This window comes from Acomys russatus, chromosome 32, assembly GCF_903995435.1.
Source record: "Acomys russatus chromosome 32, mAcoRus1.1, whole genome shotgun sequence".
Taxonomy (NCBI): Eukaryota; Metazoa; Chordata; class Mammalia; order Rodentia; family Muridae; genus Acomys; species Acomys russatus.
In genome coordinates this window covers 47,174,128-47,190,857 of record NC_067168.1, presented here as the reverse complement: position 1 = coordinate 47,190,857, position 16,730 = coordinate 47,174,128, and the positions used below count along the sequence as shown (strand labels likewise).

Genomic DNA, 16,730 nt, shown 5'->3' with positions numbered 1-16,730 from the left:
TAAGAGGACACCATCCACGCAGCTGACCCTGATAGCATCCTTCCACCTAGACAACTCTATGTGATGACAAGGCTCGGATGCTGGAGTCCCACATCTCCTCAGCATCATGGTCCATGCTAGTTCCAATTCTACCAGAACAGCCAACCCTCCCCTGAGCACGGATACCTGTTTAGTCCAGGCACTCTGTCAGGATGAAGACACAGGGTGTAGACTAGATGGCCCTCACCCTGCACAGCCTCAAAGAGGTCACAGGTAAAGATGGTGGTTGGAGATCACAGGGCCCAGATGTGCAAGCCTGCTCAGGCAGCGGGGGCAGGGCTAACTAGTTGTCTTCAGAGACTGCCTGGAGAGCTTCCTGGAAGAAGATATCCTGGCACAGAGCACTAAGGGAAGCTCAGACTTTCCAGGGCTGAGGAGAGTAAGGTCAAGTGAGGCCCAGGTGCCCCTGTCTGAGCCCTTTCTCTCTCCCAGCACCCCCACCTCCTCCCTGCCACTCCCTGCAGCTCCCTGTGGCCAACAGCACTGCAGCACTGGGCTCTGCTCCACAAACGGTCTGCTCCACTCAAGGAAGGCCACCTCCTCCCCCTTCCCCCTCCTGCTATCACCACTCACCGCTCTAGCCTCCAGGGGGTGGGGACCCCAGAGTTGGACACACCTCACCGTAGCCCCACAGCTCAGCCAGCCGGACAGACTCACGGTTGGACGCAGGACCCGGAGCCTGAGGTGGGCTGTGTGCCAGGGTCCCTTGCAGCCTCTTCAAGGTCAGTGCAAGCTGGGTGTGCAGCCCTTCGGGAGCCCTTGAGGCCTGTGGGTCCAGCCTTGGAGCCCTTATCCCAGACCACGAGCCCCAAGGTGGGCTTCGCTCCAGAAGCACCTGAGCCAAGTGGTGCTGGGCAAAGGGCACCCTGGGTCCACAGTCAAAACAGGACTGGGGGTCCATCAGGAGGGGCCCCAGACTGGGGGCCAACCCCCTGCTGAGGCCTCACCGGGGACACTCCCCACCGGCCATGGGGAGCTAAAATTGGAAAGTGGCGAGTGGGAGGCAGCTGACACAGCTATTCTGTACTCTCTCCATCCGCTCTGGTTTCACTCTCCTGCTCCACTAACCTGATCCTTCCCTTCCCTCCCCCACCCTACTGATGGGGAGGTGTCTCAGCCCTCAAGCCACAGTGCAGAGGCTGTCCAGGGGGGCCAGGGTCTGAAACAAGCGGGGTAGGGATGGGCAGCAGTGATCGGTCACCAAGAGCACCTGTCCTTTAGAGAAGCTCACTGAGTGGCTTCACTGGGTCCCTGTCCCTTTCCGGCCAGCCTGCCCCGCTCTGTCTGTGTAACAAGTGTGGGCTCCCAGAGCCCTGGCTGCAGAGCTGGAGAAGACACCTGCAATTTGGGAGAAGATCTTGGGTTGGGGAGATGGGGTGACCCTACCCATCTCGAAAAGGGCACGGAGTTCCTCTCTTTCAGCCCCAGGTCTGTACCTAGGCAGCCATTGGGAAGACTTGAGGCCTGGCTGGAGAGGGTGGGAGGGTCTTAGGTACTCGCCCAGACCCCAGAGATGGCCCAGCAGGGAGCAGGAAGGGGAGAGAGCAGATTCCTCCTGGGCCTGATACCGGTCAGCACCTTGGACAGCAGCCAGCGCCCTCCCAGTTCCTGCCTGGCCCTGCCTAGCCCAGCTCTGGGGCCCCAAGGAGCACAGCCTTCAGCCAGCAGCAAGAGGTTGACTCCAGGGCACTTCAAGGTGGACAGTGGGTGACCTGAGATAAGCTGCTCACGGGGGAATGGGGTCAGGCAAAGTCTGGAGCTGAGTGAGGCTGGGGGTTTGGTGCTAGGGGAAGCCACAGGATCTCAGGGAAGAAGGACCCAGAGCAAGGTAGGAGGCTCACTGAGATGGGGAGACTGACTGATGGGCCAGACACCGAGTATCCCCCATGGGAAAGACTCTAGGCTTGGGGAGGCCTTGTAGGGGCAGAGAGGATGGTGGGGATGCCTGGACTTTGGAGGATCTTCAACGGACGCAAGAGTGGCAGCTGCGGAGGAAGGAAGGGGGTGCTTGGGGCAGAGGAGTGACTGACACAGAGTCCCGAGGGATGAGCAGAGCAGGGTCTCCTCAGACGGCCCCACCACCCTAGTGAGGGTCCATAAGGTGAGGCTAGGCAAAGCTGGGGTCGGGGGGACCCTCACCCATGCTTCTCCTACAGCCCTGTCCAGGCCATGGGCATCAAGACAGCACTGCCTGCAGCTGAGCTTGGCCTCTACTCCCTGGTGCTGAGTGGAGCCCTGGCTTATGCCGGCCGAGGCCTCCTGGAAGCATCACAAGGTAACCGTTGGCCTGGGACAGGGGTGTGGAAAGCCTCAGAGTTCTGACCAACAGGGCCAGGAACTCAGAGGCTGTAGACCCTGAGAATTCTGTAGGCCCTGGGTCTGGACACAGTCCCAAAACCATTACACACACACACATGCACACACACACACACACAGGCACACACAGACAGGCACATGCACACACAGGCACATACACACACAGGCACACACAGACAGGCACATGCACACACAGGCACATATACACACAGGCACACACACAGGCACATACACACACACACAGGCACACGCACACACACAGGCACACACATACACACAGGCACACACACACACACACACACACACACACACACACACAGGCACACGCACACTCAAAGGCCAGGAGAGAAGAGAGAGTGCCTAACCTGGGCCCAATCAGCAGAACACACAGTAGTCCTGGACCCAGAAAGCCTCATATCCCTGACCCCCACTGCAGCTCAGGGCGGGGTGGCCCAGGGGAGGCATGTAAGAGGCCCGTACCCAAAGGCCACACTTTCTTCTCAGATGGGGCCCACAGGAAGGCATTCCGGGAGTCTGTGCGCCCTGGCTGGGAGTACCTGGGCCGGAAGATGGTAGGTTTCCCATACCTCTCAGGCCCCAGACCCCTGGACAAATCCCACTCCACATCCCTCCCCACTTTCTACTCTTACACGTGTTTTCATGCCTTACGGCAAGGAGGGCTCTGCCTTGAACTCCAGGACCTTCGGGCTAGTTTAGAAAATGGGTCCCCTAGGGCAAAACGTGCTCAAGCTTGCCTCTGGTGCCGCCTTCTGGAACTAGGGAACAGGGGTTGGGTATCAGCAACAAGCTGAGTGCAGGCGAGGCAGAGATTTGAGGAACAGGCCTGTCCTTAGGGCCCCTCACCATTCCCTCTTCCTGGGCACCTCCCTTGGAGTGATGGCAGATGCCTGCAGCCCCTGTCCTCAGAACATGGGGCAGGAGCTCTGATTGGCTGTTCCCTCCCCACTGCCCTTACTTCCTGCTTGGCCTGTCCAGGATGTGGCTGACTTCGAGTGGGTGATGTGGTTTACCAACTTCCGAAACGTCATTGTCTTTGTCCTCTCGGGACACGTGCTGTTTGCCAAACTCTGCACGATGGTCGCCCCCCAGGTGAGCTGGGCCTCACACTTGGCCTCCTACTGTCTGCCTCTTTCTTAGCTCCAAATACTGTGGGAAATCCATCCCAGGATCTCCTCCCGTGTGCACAGAGATGTTAACTGAGGCCTGCTTGTGTCCACAGCTCCGCTCCTGGATGTACGCCGTGTACGGAGTCCTGGCTGTGGTGGGCACAATGGGCCCGTGGTACCTGCTGCTGCTGCTTGGCCACTGTGTGGGCCTCTATGTGGCCTCACTCTTGGGCCAGCCCTGGCTGTGCCTTGCCCTTGGTCTGGCCAGCCTGGCGTCCTTCAAGATGGACCCCCTGATTTCTTGGCAGGTACACAAGAGTGGAGGGGGTAGGGATGAGATCCCAAAGGCCTGAGTGTTCCCAAGTGTTTCCTTGGCTTTGTCACCTGTCTTCAAGCCTTTGAGTAAGGTGACCACTTGCACCTCAGCTTATCTGTTGCTATGTCACGTTGCTGGGCTGACATCAGCCAGTGTAACACGGGAAGCCGGGAAGGAGCTCTCCCCAGGAGCACGGGCCCACTAGTGAGCCAGGGGCTTGCTGTCTCCTTCCAGAGTGGGTTTGTAACAGGCACATTTGATCTTCAAGACGTGCTGTTCCACGGGGGTTGCGGCTTCACGGTGCTGCGGTGCACCAGCTTCGCGCTGGAGAGCTGTGCCCACCCTGATCGCCACTACTCCTTCGCTGACCTGCTCAAGTACAATTTCTACCTACCATTCTTCTTCTTTGGGCCCATCATGACCTTTGACCGCTTCCATGCTCAGGTGAGGGGACCCCGTGGGCTCGGCTGGGTCTCCTTTTCCTGACGACGGCTCCTGTCTTAGACCTCACCCCCCCCAACATGAGCACCCCCACCCTCAGGGAGCCATGCCTCCTCTCCCCAGGCCAGTGTGGCTCCTCTCTCAGACAGGGCTCTGCCCCTCCAGGTGAGCCAGGAGCCAGTGAGGCCAGAAGGCGAGCTGTGGCGCATCCAGGCCCAGGCAGGACTCAGCGCGGCCGCCATTGTGGCTGTGGATGTCTTCTTCCACTTCTTCTACATCCTCACCATCCCCAGTGATCTCAAGTTTGCCAGCCGCCTCCCTGACAGTGCTCTGGGTGGGTCCCTGCAACAGGACGGAGGCAGTGCTGCCTCCAGGAATGCTGCCGTGATGCAGCACCCGAGGGTGCTAGGGCTTGGAACTGACTCTTCAAGACGTGCGGGAACCACATTTGTTTCATCACACAAAGCCCTTTAGTCTCCCAAACCACAGGTGCCACTTGAAGGATGCAGCTGATTCTCACGGGTCACTGTAACCTGGCACACAGTTCTGGGGGGCAGGTTGCAGGGTCTCCATGGAGGTGGGTTGGGACAGAAAGATGAACTCTCTGCCCATGGGGAAGCGGTCAGTGCGTTGATCCCAGACAGTGATGTCACCTGTCCCCCAGCTGGCCTGGCCTACTCAAACCTGGTGTATGACTGGGTGAAGGCAGCCGTCCTCTTCGGCGTCGTCAACACTGTGGCGCGCCTAGACCACCTGGACCCTCCTCAGCCTCCTAAGTGTATCACCGCGCTCTACGTCTTCGGGGAAACGTGAGTGAGGGCGGCCTGCCAGCCCCACCCTTCCTTAGCTTTGTCCCCCCTCCCTCATTCCCAAAGCCTCCACACCTGGCGGATTCACGCTCCCATGTGTTCTCCCCCCAGGCACTTTGACCGTGGCATCAATGACTGGCTTTGCAAGTGAGTCAGAGAAGGAAACCAGGCTTCCTGCTGGGTCAAACGGGCTGGGGCAGGCTGTGAGTGAGGAAGCTGTAGCAGCTGCTGGGATGACCCACACAGACACAGAGCTTCGGGCTTTGTGAGGCACCAGAAATGGTGGGAACAGAGACACAGCAAGCAGCGTGGTAGGAGGCAATGTTTAGTGGAGGAGGACCCAGGGAGTAAGTATGGCGGCACCCTATTTCTTGCTTGCCACTTGGGAAACTGGACAGGAGATTTGCACACAGAAATGTCTGGTTGACGTTGGGAGGGCATACTTGTAGGGACTCAGGAGTCACCCTTGTGGAGACTTGGGGGCGGGTCTTCAGGCCTGAGAGTCTGGAGGCAAGGGAAGCCTGGAGGGCCTCCATCCAGTGAGCATTATGGGTTGGTCAAAAGGGACTCCTGGATCAGGCCCCAGAAAACCCACATCCTAAGGAGAGTGAGTGAAGTGAGAAGGGCAAAGGGCAGCAAGATGGAGCCACAGGGACTGAAGTAGACCCAGCAGAAAGACATGAAGAAAAGTGGTCAGCAGGAAGGAGCACACGGCCATATGGAGGCCAGGAACCAAAGAGTGCACAGGCACGGAGGCTTGCTTCCACAAGCCAAGGAGAGCTAGTGCTGGCAGCATGAGGCTTCCATGTTCCCTCGAGAGGCAGGACTTGGGGAGGAGCTGAGGACTTTCGGGGGCGTATGGTACCCTGGGCCTGCATCCTAGCTTCCTTGGGCACCCTGGGCCTGCATCCTGGAATCCTGGGGATGCCCTGAGCTGGCATCCTGGGTCACTCTAGGCCTGCATCCTGGCATACCCTGGGACACCCTGGCCCTGCATCCTGGCATACCCTAGGACACCCTGGGCCTGCATCCTGGAATCCTGGGGCAATCTGGGCCTGCGTCCTGGCATCCTGGGGCACCCAGGGCCTGCATCTTGACATCCTAGGCCTGTGTCCTGACACCCTGGGACCCCATGCTAGCATCCTGGCACCCTGGCCCCACACCCTGGCATTCTGGTGTCCTGGGCCTGCATCCTGGGGTACCCTGGGCCTGCATCCTAGCATCCTGGGGCACCCTGGGCCTGCATCCTGGCATTCTGGGAGCACTGGGGGTGTGCATGGGAAACCAGAAAAACAGTTTCAGGGAGAAGAGATGCAACGGGGCAGTGAGGTAATGCAGAACAGAGGTGTGACTGATAGAGCAGTGAGGTGATGCAGAACAGAGGTGTGACCAATAGAGCAGTGAGGTGATGCAGAACAGAGGTGTGACCAATAGAGCAGTGAGGTGATGCAGAACAGAGGTGTGACCAATAGAGCAGTGAGGTGATGCAGAACAGAGGTGTGACCAATAGAGCAGTGAGGTGATGCAGAACAGAGGTGTGACCAACAGAGCAGTGAGGTGATGCAGAACAGAGGTGTGACCAATAGAGCCAAGTCCCTGAGGACAAAGCTCACCTTGAAAGGCAGGTGGGGAGAGGGCTGGAGGGGAGTGAGAACGGGGAAAGAGGAGGACAGCCATGTTAGTCACAGATGCTGAAGTAGGCAACGGTTCCAGCTGAGAGATGTAAGGTGAGACCATACGTCACTCTCGGGTCCTCTTGCGGGGGCCAGGGGTGCAGTAGCCATTTCCAAGCAGGACGATGAAGCTGAGTGGCGAACGCCTAGGAGAGACTGGAAGGAGGGCATTTAGCATCCAGGACCTGAGGAGAGAGACTTCCCACAGCCCGGTGTGGGGGTGGCCTGAGTCTCCTGGTGGGGGAGCAGGAATAAGCAAGGGTTTGTAGCAATGGTGGCGGCTGTGAGTCTATTGGGAGGACAGTAGATTCGAGGGCAGTACGGCCAGTGGGCGTGAACAGATGAAACATCAGTAGACACAGCAGGAACTCAGAAGGGGTGAGATTTCAAGTCAGGGTGTGATCCTGGGAGTGTGTGCATGGAGTGAGGAGGGGAAGAAAGCTCTGGAAATGAGATCAGGGAGTGAAAGGTTGGTGTTTATCGAGCACCCACTATGTGGCAGGCAGGGTGTGTGGCAGGCACTGTGTGTGTGCAGCAGGCACTGTGTGTGTGTGTGTGAGACATTTCGTGGTCGGCGCTGTGTAGCAGGCACCCCACATGAGGCAAGGACCCTGGAGCTTACAGTCCAGTGAGGAGAGCAGGTGAAGAAACACACACACACACACACACACACACACACACACACACACACACACACTTATACATATAGAGTGGGATGTGCAGGAAAGAAAATGGTGTAACCGAGTCGGGCAGCTGGTCCTGGCTAGAAGCTTCTTTAGCTTGGAGTCTGAGCAGGCCTCTAAGAGGGCGGGCTTGGACTCAGGCTTGTGGGAGGTCAGAGGAAGAGGAAAGCATAGACTTTGAAGTGTGAACCAATTGTCTCTGAATACCCAAAGGGCAAGTGTGGCAGGCACAGCACGTGAGTGAAGGATATGAGGTCAGGGCAGAAGGCAGACACACGGCTGCATAGAGTCTTCACACCTTAAAGAGCTTAATTTATCATGGGAGGGTGAATGACGCGCTGACGTGATCTGAGCCACACTTTAAAATAGGCTTACTTTATGTGTACACATGTTAGCAGGCGCCTACAGAGGCCAGAGGAGAGCGCCAGATATCCCGAAAACTAAAGTTACAGGCGGTTGTGGGTGCTGAAAAATAAGCCCAGGTCCAACGCCACAAGCTGCCCTCTTAAAGCATTTGTGGAGAACGGAGTGGGTGGGGGCGAAAGGCATCTCAGTCTACTGAGATGGGGCTGGGAGCTGGCTTGAGTGGTGGGTGGAGTGAGACTTGAGTGAGGCCTCTAGTAGCCAAAGACACACACTTGGGTCATCCACAGATTCTTCTGAAAATCTTGGGTCTGGGTGAGACAGAACTAGGAACTAGACAAATCCAGCTGCAGATGCCAAAGTCCAAGCGCACCCCTGCAAAGTTTGGAGCTGGGCAGAGGATTGTAGACACCCAAGATCCCTCAACAGCTTGGAGCTGGGCAGAGGTATAGGCATACAGAGATCTAGCGGAGGACGGGCCACAGGCCACACTGCTACGGGCCCCTTCTCTCATCTTCCCTGCAGATATGTATATGACCACATCGGCAGGGACCATTCAGCTGTGATCCCAGAGCTGGCTGCCTCCGTGGCCACGTTTGTCATCACCACTTTGTGGCTTGGGCCTTGTGACATCGTCTACCTATGGTCTGTCCTTAACTGCTTTGGCCTCAACTTTGAGCTCTGGGTGCAGAAGCTGGCTGAGTGCAGGCCACTGGCACAGATTGAGGTGGGCAGGAGGGATCGGTCGGGTAACAGGAGATGGTGGCTTTCTGTGCTTTCTGTAGGGTCCCTGGTCCAGAACTTTCTCCCTGAGCCGCTTGTGTTTGCCAGGGCAGTTTCACACAGTGGGAAGTTGGGTTTGCCTGACCTCCGAGTGGCAGGGCCTGACTGCATTGCTCAGCTCTTATCGTCCCTCGGGGCCTGAGTGACACTGACTGACCACGTCCCTCTTTCCTGGCTCTCTTGTCAACATATTCTTGGATGTCAGGCCCGGCTGTCGGAGGGGATGTCTCGAAGGGTCCGGGCCCTCTGCGGGGCTGTAAACTTCTGGGCTATTATTATGTACAACCTTGTGAGCCTGAACAGCCTTGAGTTCACGGAGCTGGTGGCCCGACGCCTGATACTTACAGGTAAGGAGCAGAGTGAGAGAATGCAGCATGTGCCCTACCTCACACAAAGGACGGGAGCCTCTGACCTACTCTCCCCCCGACACACACACACACAGCACCCAAGGGACTCAGCTGGGGCAGGGTAAGGAGTCTCTAGGGTGGGGCACCTCAGGTGTCACAGCTCCTCCTCCAACAGGGTTCCCCCAGACCACATTGGCCATCTTGTTTGTCACCTACTGTGGTGTCCAGCTGGTAAAGGAGCGTGAGCGAACGCTGGCACTGGAGGAAGAGCAGAGAAAGGACAAGGAGAAGCTGCAGTAAAGGTTTCTGCTCAGCTGCTTCTGGGCCCCAGCCCAGGCCACGGAGCAGGACCAATAGAATAAAGGACTTTTCTACCATCGCCGTCCGTCTCCTGGCTTCCTGTCCACTCTGGGGGCAGGGGGGATGGCAGTTCCAGGCTTTGGGGGAAGGGTCACACACAGGACATGATGGGGTGTCCTGTGATCACCTGATTATACCAGCTCAACACTGGTGTAATCAAACCCTTCATCTTTAGCCCTCTGGACACTGGCTCTTTGTGGCTGACTCTAGACCCTGGGCTTGATGCCCACAGGGCAGTTTATTGTTCCAGAGCTCCCTAAGGGAAGTCTGGGCTAGCACTACACAATGCCATCTACAGAGACACTTCCACCTGGCCGGCACGGACACTTAGTCCCTTGGGAGACTTTATGGCACACGCAGCCAGCCTAGGCAGGGCCAGGACACAACCCGGGATGCTGGCAGTCCTTGAGGAGATATGGCGACCCCAGGGGGACATGGAGAACCAGGTAGCCGTGTCCCTGGCTCATACTAGAAGCCAGAAGGGTTCTGGCCTCTCCCAGCTCCTCTCTGTGAGGCCACAGGACAGGAAGCAGGCTCAGGGTCCTGCGCCAGTCACATCTTGGTCAGGCGAAGCACGTTGAGGCGAACAGGAAGGAAGGTGGCACCGGCTGCATAGGCAATCTCCCGCAGGACGCCCTCCCACTTCCTCTCATCCTCGTTGAATCTGAGGGGAAGGGAAAGTGGGGGGGAGGGACACAAGGATGGGAGCTTCATCAGCTGAGACCAGCCAGGGACCCTGCAAAGTGAGGGGGCTGGTGTCCTAGGCCACCGCCATGACACACACCCTAGGAAAAGACACCTGCAGCCCCTCCCAGGAAAGGCCACCTCCACAGTCCCCACATTCAAGTCCACTGTCTTCTGGGACGACTTCCAGCCCCTAGCTGAGATCTCTCTTCCTGCAACTCAGATCTGCAAGAAGTCCCCTGACACAAACCCCTTATTCTCCACACCAGGAGGGAGTATGTGGAAAAAATAACTCTCGGAGCCTGGAGCCAGCCACCTCCCACTTCTACCCTCACTATTCTAGACAAAGCACCCCAGGAAGTGGATAGAACAGACTCTGGTCTGAGGACTGTCTCCTGCCTGTGACCTGCTGGTGCTCTGCAGTGGTAGGCCACCAGGTCACTATCTTGTGGGCTGGTGAGAAGCAGGGGTGAGGCAGGTATGTTTGGTGACCTTGCCTTGGGACTACTCAGGTTCCCCCCTCAGGTCCTCACCTCCATATGTCGTTGAGCTCCGTGGGGACCAGCTCTCCAGACTCCGTCTCCAGAGTGGCAAACCCACCCAAGGCGTAGAGAGTGCCAGCCAGGCTGACCAGGCTGAGGGAGCTACGCTCCTGTGGGAAGGCCTCGAAGGAAGACCACCTGGGAATAGGGGAAAGGGGAGTAACGCAGGAAGCCGGGCCACTGTTCCCACCGCCCAGTGTCTGTCACCCTTGTGAATCCTAATACTAGGTTGTACCCTTACCTGGGCAATCTCTGGTTTACTCACCTTCCCCATCCACACTTCCTGTTTACTCACCTTCTCCCATCCATACTTCCTGTTTATTCACTTTCACCCATCCACACTTCCTGTTTACTCACCTTCCCCATCTACACTTCCTGTTTACTCACCTTCCCCATCCACACTTCCTGTTTACTCACCTTCCCCATTCACACTTCCTATTTACTCACCTTCCCCATCCACACTTCCTGTTTACTCACCTTCCCCATCCACACTTCCTATTTACTCACCTTCCCCATCCACACTTCCTGTTTACTCACCTTCCCCATCCACACTTCCTGTTTACTCACTTTCCCCATCCACACTTCCTATTTACTCACCTTCCCCATCCACACTTCCTGTTTACTCACCTTCCCCATCCACACTTCCTGTTTACTCACCTTCCCCATCCACACTTCCTGTTTACTCACCTTCCCCATCCACACTTCCTGTTTACTCGCCTTCCCCATCCACACTTCCTGTTTACTCACCTTCCCCATCCACATTTCCTGTTTACTCACCTTCCCCATCCACACTTCCTGTTTACTCACCTTCTCCCATCCACACTTCTTGTTTACTCACCTTCCCCATCCACACTTCCTGTTTACTCGCCTTCCCCATCCACACTTCCTGTTTACTCACCTTCCCCATCCACACTTCCTGTTTACTCGCTTTCACCCATCCACACCGCTCTGCTCCCCCTTTCCCTTTGACTTCTGTTTCCCTCCCCATCTTCCTGCCCCTCCACCACCCCTTCGCCATCACCTCGCCATTCCATCCGACCTGCACAGTGAAGCACCTGGGAAATGAGCCGAGTCCCCAGTGCTGCTGGACTCAGGCTGCGGTGACCACTGGTGGCCCTGTCCTTAACATACCCCTTCCCTCTCCTCCTGGACGTCCTGATGGCTCTCCTGGTGTCTTACTCCCTGGCTGTCTGCTGTGGGGAGCTACTCCTCCATACCCCATTTCCTGAATGGAGCTTAACTTCAAAGCTCCCCCAGACTTGCTCAAAAGCATCCATTTCATCTTCAGCCCCATCCACCACTAATCCCAGCCCCACCCACTACTAATCCCAGCCCCACCCACTGCTAATCCCAGCCCCGCCCACCGCTAACCCAGCCCCGCCTACCGCTAACCCAGCCCCACCCACCGCTAATCCCAGCCCCCGCCCACCACTAGTCCCAAAGAATGTCAGTTGGAAATGCAGGTTCACTGTCCTGCCCCGTTCCTAGGAAGCCATCCCAGTGCATCTCCTCGGCCCTTCCTAATACATCTCCACCTTTAGAACTCTGTAGCCTCTTGTGATGGCTGCAGCCAGACCTCTCCGTCTCTGAGAAATTCTTGAATCTTCTGTCCTGCGGCAGCCAGTGAGTGAGGTGTGGCGTTTAAACCCAAAGGGGACATGTCGCTGGCCTTAACCCTTCACCTCTCCCATCCCAGCGCCTCCCCACACCCCTCCCCCGCTGACCTCCATCCTGAGCATGGCTTTTCCTCTGGGGAGCCTCACTTTTTGCTGTTGGGCACCGCTAACCTCCATGTTTCCTGGATGGGTCCAGCTAGCTTCTCTTTCCTGAACTCCTAATTCACTGTCAACATGCGAGCCAGTCCTCTGCCTGGCAGCGGTCCCCGGAGGAGGAACCTGTCAGCCCCAGACCCCACCGTGGGAGCTCTTCTGCAGGCTTTCCTGCAGAGAAGCCTCAGAGGAGAGGGACCACTACTTCCATGACAAGATCCCAAACCAACATGGCGAGCTGAGCCTAGGACCCTCTGTGGGGCAAACAGGGCTGATACAGGTGCGCAGCCGCAGAGGAGGGAGGGGCGGGGCGAAGGGGCCTACTTGTTGTCTGCGATGCTGTACACCTCTGCGGAGCTGGTAAGCCCTGTGTCTGTCACCCCTGCAGCCACGAAGATGCGGCCGTCGTGGACGGTGGCCCCAAAGAGAGAGCGGGCAGTTTGCATGGGTGCCAGCTCCTTCCACTCGAACTTCTTAGGGTCGTAGACACTCATCTTGCTCAGACATTTCCTGTGGGGTGGGCAGGGTGAGTGGCGAGAGAGAGGCGGGGACAACTGCCAGCAGCCCCCTCCCCACCTCTCCACCAGCCTGAACCTCACCTGTCCTTGCCTTTGCCACCGATGACGTAGACGAGGTCCATGTGGGAAAGCACCGCGTGGCCATACACTGCATAGGGCAGTGGGTCTGACTCCCCCCATTTGAATGACCTGGGGGAGGGAGGGGAAGGGGGAGGGACAGGGGCGGCTGGAGCGAAGCGTCAAGTCTGGCTCTGTGCACTCGCAACCACAGCACAAGTCCAGATGGCATTCCGTACATTCCTGGAACCCCCCCCCCCCCCCCGCCGCCGCCACACACACACACACACACATCTCTTGGGCCTTTGTACCAGCCCACCTGCTCCCTCTGCTCAAGGATTCTTTCCAGGTCTTCGCCCAATGGGTGTGTCCCTGTGCGGGCCTTCTGGCTGCTGCTGTGATCTTAGCCCCACCCCAGGGCCCTGAACCCAGACCACCCTGCCCCCAAGGAGGCCCCACCCCACCCACTCACTGCCTGTCGTAGCACAGGACTGAGTCCAGGCTGTCCTCGCTGTCCTTGAGCTCCCGGCCGCCGACCACGTAAATGGCATTGAGAGCCTCCCCCAGGCCGAAGAGGCAGCGAGGTGAGGGGAGCGGTGGCATCCCTAGCCACTCAGAGTCCAAGTGGTCAAACTGTGGGCAGGCAGTGTCCTCGGTTAAGCCTCCATCAGCATCCTCCTGTGCTTACCCTCCCACTGCAGCTCAGCCCAGTCCCGCAGAGAGCCCCTCTGAGAGGGAGGACCCCCTGTGGCCTTGGCTCTTCAGTGACCCTCTGCTCCAGGCTTCTCACCCCTTAAAATCTACAGTTTTCTGTCATGCCCTCTGTATCTGCCTAGCCCCGTGCTCACAGGCACAAGGGTCCCACTTGGAGAGTTTTCCAGGATCTGAACTGTGTGGGTGGACACCTGGTATTATTCAATGAGTGAGTGGCCCGTGCTCAGGGGCCCTGGTTCTTATCGTCTGGGGGAGCTGGACGGAACCTTGGCACCCAGCTGCCCATCGGCTGTACCTGTACTGGTTCACCTGGCTCTGCTCTGTCACATGATCACCAGTCCAGTTGCCAAGAGCGCTGACCCCACCCCCTTCACACCTCCAGACTTCACCCAGCTCATAAGGCTCAAAACCACAGGGCCAGGCTATGTAGGTTTTCCCCGCCTTCCCCTCTCCCAGCCTCTCCTGAGCCCCAGCTCCCTCCCCTGACAGTGGAAGGAGAAGGCAAGGTGCTCTCTGTGTGATAGTGTGTGTTCCCACCCCTGCCGCTCCTGTGCAGAGCCAGGACCTCCAGCTCCTCAGATTGCTGCGCACTGGCCTGAGGACCCCAAACACAGACACCTGATTTACATCTTCTCTCTCCAAGCAAGTGGCTGTCAATCAATGGTCCTCAAGCCAATGACAGCCGCCAAGTAGACACAGGCCCCTCCCAGGTCCCCAGGTTGCCTCTTAGTACCCAGAAGCCAGCACTAGCCCCTCCCTCCCGCGGCTGGCCGGGCACCTGCAGGAAGTAAGAACTCATTGGCTCCTCCTTGGTGTCCTCATTGTAGAAGAGGCCACCGGCCACGAAGACCTGGTTCTCCCTGGTCACCAGGCTGACGTGGTTCTTGGGGATCTGGGTGGACAGGGATGCGCAATAGCACTCGTTGGTGGCTGGGTCGTAGGCCATCGCCCCCTCCTCACTGATCATGAAGATAAGGTCCTGCAGGAACATGCCGAAGCGCAGCGTGTCATTAAGGATCCCCGGCAGCACTCGTTCCTCGTCGTCCTCAGCCTTTGCGTCTGCTGTGCCTTGGTTGGCCTCCTTGGCCCTACCCATCTGCTCGCCTTTCTCCTTCTTCTTCTTGCGCAGCGTAGTGAGGCGGCCCTCGTGTGCGTCCTTCACCATCTGCACCTTGCGCAAGAGCTCGGGCTGGGAGCGCACGAGTGGGTGGCGCTCCACACGGCTCTCCAGGAAGGCGCGAGGCAGCAGGCGGCAGCGAATGCTCTCGAAGACCGTGGGCAGAACGCGCTGGCGCTCAGCCTTTGCCTCGGCATCGCCGCTGCCGGCCCAGCGCATCACCGCCTCGAACACGGCCTCCTCTTTCTCCACGTTGAGGCCGTCGCTGGAGATGATGGCGATCAGCTCGTCGGCCGAAAGTCCCAAGAAGTCGCTGTCGCGCGCCACCAGCGGGAAGCGCGCGCAGATGAAGTCGCGCGCAGCCACTGCCAGACGCGCGCAGTCTAGCAGAAGGCCCAGGCGGAAGACAGCCAGGCAATTGGCCAAGCACAGGCGCTTCTGCAGGAACGACACGCAGATAGTGAAGATGGACGGGATCTGGAATCGGTGCGCCGCGGCGAACAGGTCCTGCACGCTTGCCTCATCCAGCGCGATCTCCGATGTGTACAGGTAGTGCAGCACCTGGGACACTACATCAGGCGACACCTCCTCCAGACGCAGCTCTCCCGCGCCACCTGGCTCGGCTAGGAAGCGCGCGCGGAAGTAGGGGCTGCAGGCGGCCAGCACCAGGCGGTGGCAAGGGAACTCACGCTCGCCCACACGCACCACGCAGTCCAGGAACTTGCCGTGGTCCAGCATGTCCTTGAGGCCGTCCTGCAGGAGCGTCTGCTGGTACAAACGCTGCTCCTCCGCCTGCTCCAAGCCCAGCGTCATGGTGAGGCTCCCTTAGAGCTCAGCAAGCCTGTGTGTCAAGGTCTGCTCTGCACACCTCTGCTGTCCTGTGGGGCTGTGCAGTGACTGTGCAGCTGTCTGCGCTGGGCTATATATAGGGGATGCCCAGACCCTGTAAGAGGAGCCGCCTGGCCTCCTGCACATGACGCACAGGGGACAGCTGGGCAGAGGCCCTCTCTCTGAGCAGCCTTGACTCAGCGCTGGGGGCTCATGGGAGGCGGGGGCCTTTCGAGAACATGAAGGTCTCTTGGCCCTACTTGCCACGGGAACTCAGGGGAGCCTTGCTTCTGGATTTCTGCTGCCCCGCGAAGGGCACTCGGGACTCTGGCCCCAGGCCGAAGTCCATAGAGTGAGAAGCCCCTCTTCCAGGACTCTCCTTCTTCCCTCCTTCCAGGCTTGAGTGCCCACAGCTTTCCTCAGGGGTCGTATCTCATGTGACCATTCCTGGTTACAATATGTTTGGGTTTCCTTCCCTTTCCATAAACAAACCTCAGTTTCCCCTTCCATTCAATGAGGGAGAATATAAGCGCTGCTTAGGGAAAGAGACCCTGGAGTAACATGTCCCAGGGGCCATTCAGGGTGCATCAAGCCTGCTAGAAAATTAATTTCCTAGGATTCCAGGATTTTGGGGATGTTTAGACCTTCAAATTTTTAATATTCTGGTGACATTCGGAACTGTAGTGTTCACACAGTGGCACTTCCCAGAGTCTGATTAGTTCTTGGGGACTTAGTCCATCTGTCTGTCCCATTGTCCTTGGTCCTTCAGCTTATCACGTTCCTGCCTGGCCTTGGGGGTGGGGGTGGGAGGCCTTCAGCTGTCGTGGTTTGAGGGGTAGAGACTGAGCATAGCCAGCCTCAGTGCCCACCTTGCTCTGGACTCCTGTCTGCTCCCACCCCCATCCCCACCCCACACATCACTTTCAGCCTCCAAAATTAATGCATTCTCCGAGTGCCAACGGCTGCCGCTGTGGGTTAAATTTAGCCCTGGGACACTGGCAGGAGATGTAACGGAGCTTCCCCCTAACCGTGCCTCTGAGTCACTTGTTTATAACCTTGGGCTTGTGGGGGATAGGAGAAAAGACCTGGGGAAGGGCGGGGGAGGACTGAGTCACGTCCCCTTTTGTGATTCCAGAAACGTCCCTGTGTATTCCTCATGAGTAGTGGCCATCACTCAGCCCTCTAGGCGTACATGCCTGGACAGGCTCAAGAGGTGGGCCATCCACCTTTCTGCAACCTCAAGG

The 16,730-nt window shown here is 58.0% G+C and overlaps 2 protein-coding genes across 3 annotated transcripts; one reads left to right on the top strand and one right to left on the bottom strand.

The window, feature by feature from the left end:
- Positions 1–540: 540 nt before the first annotated feature.
- Positions 541–9,277, top strand: Hhatl (hedgehog acyltransferase like). 2 transcript variants are annotated; one of them, XM_051140482.1, is made up of 12 exons: positions 541–761; positions 2,196–2,314; positions 2,860–2,927; positions 3,352–3,465; positions 3,596–3,790; positions 4,033–4,242; positions 4,405–4,573; positions 4,904–5,048; positions 5,160–5,195; positions 8,293–8,494; positions 8,756–8,897; positions 9,073–9,277. In XM_051140482.1, the coding sequence occupies exons 2-12, from the start codon at positions 2,209–2,211 to the stop codon at positions 9,195–9,197; spliced, it is 1,512 nt and encodes a 503-aa protein (XP_050996439.1). In that variant the 5' UTR covers positions 541–761; positions 2,196–2,208; the 3' UTR covers positions 9,198–9,277. The 2 variants fall into 2 exon arrangements, with proteins under 2 accessions (XP_050996439.1, XP_050996440.1); XM_051140483.1 differs by lacking the exon at positions 541–761 and adding an exon at positions 1,243–1,467.
- A 268-nt stretch (positions 9,278–9,545) lies between these two features.
- Klhl40 (kelch like family member 40) lies at positions 9,546–15,621 on the bottom strand. Its single transcript, XM_051140592.1, has 6 exons — positions 14,320–15,621; positions 13,300–13,460; positions 12,852–12,959; positions 12,577–12,762; positions 10,475–10,621; positions 9,546–9,921 (listed from the first exon to the last, which is right to left on the bottom strand). The coding sequence occupies exons 1-6, from the start codon at positions 15,469–15,471 to the stop codon at positions 9,810–9,812; spliced, it is 1,866 nt and encodes a 621-aa protein (XP_050996549.1). The 5' UTR covers positions 15,472–15,621; the 3' UTR covers positions 9,546–9,809.
- Between the last annotated feature and the right edge of the window lie 1,109 nt (positions 15,622–16,730).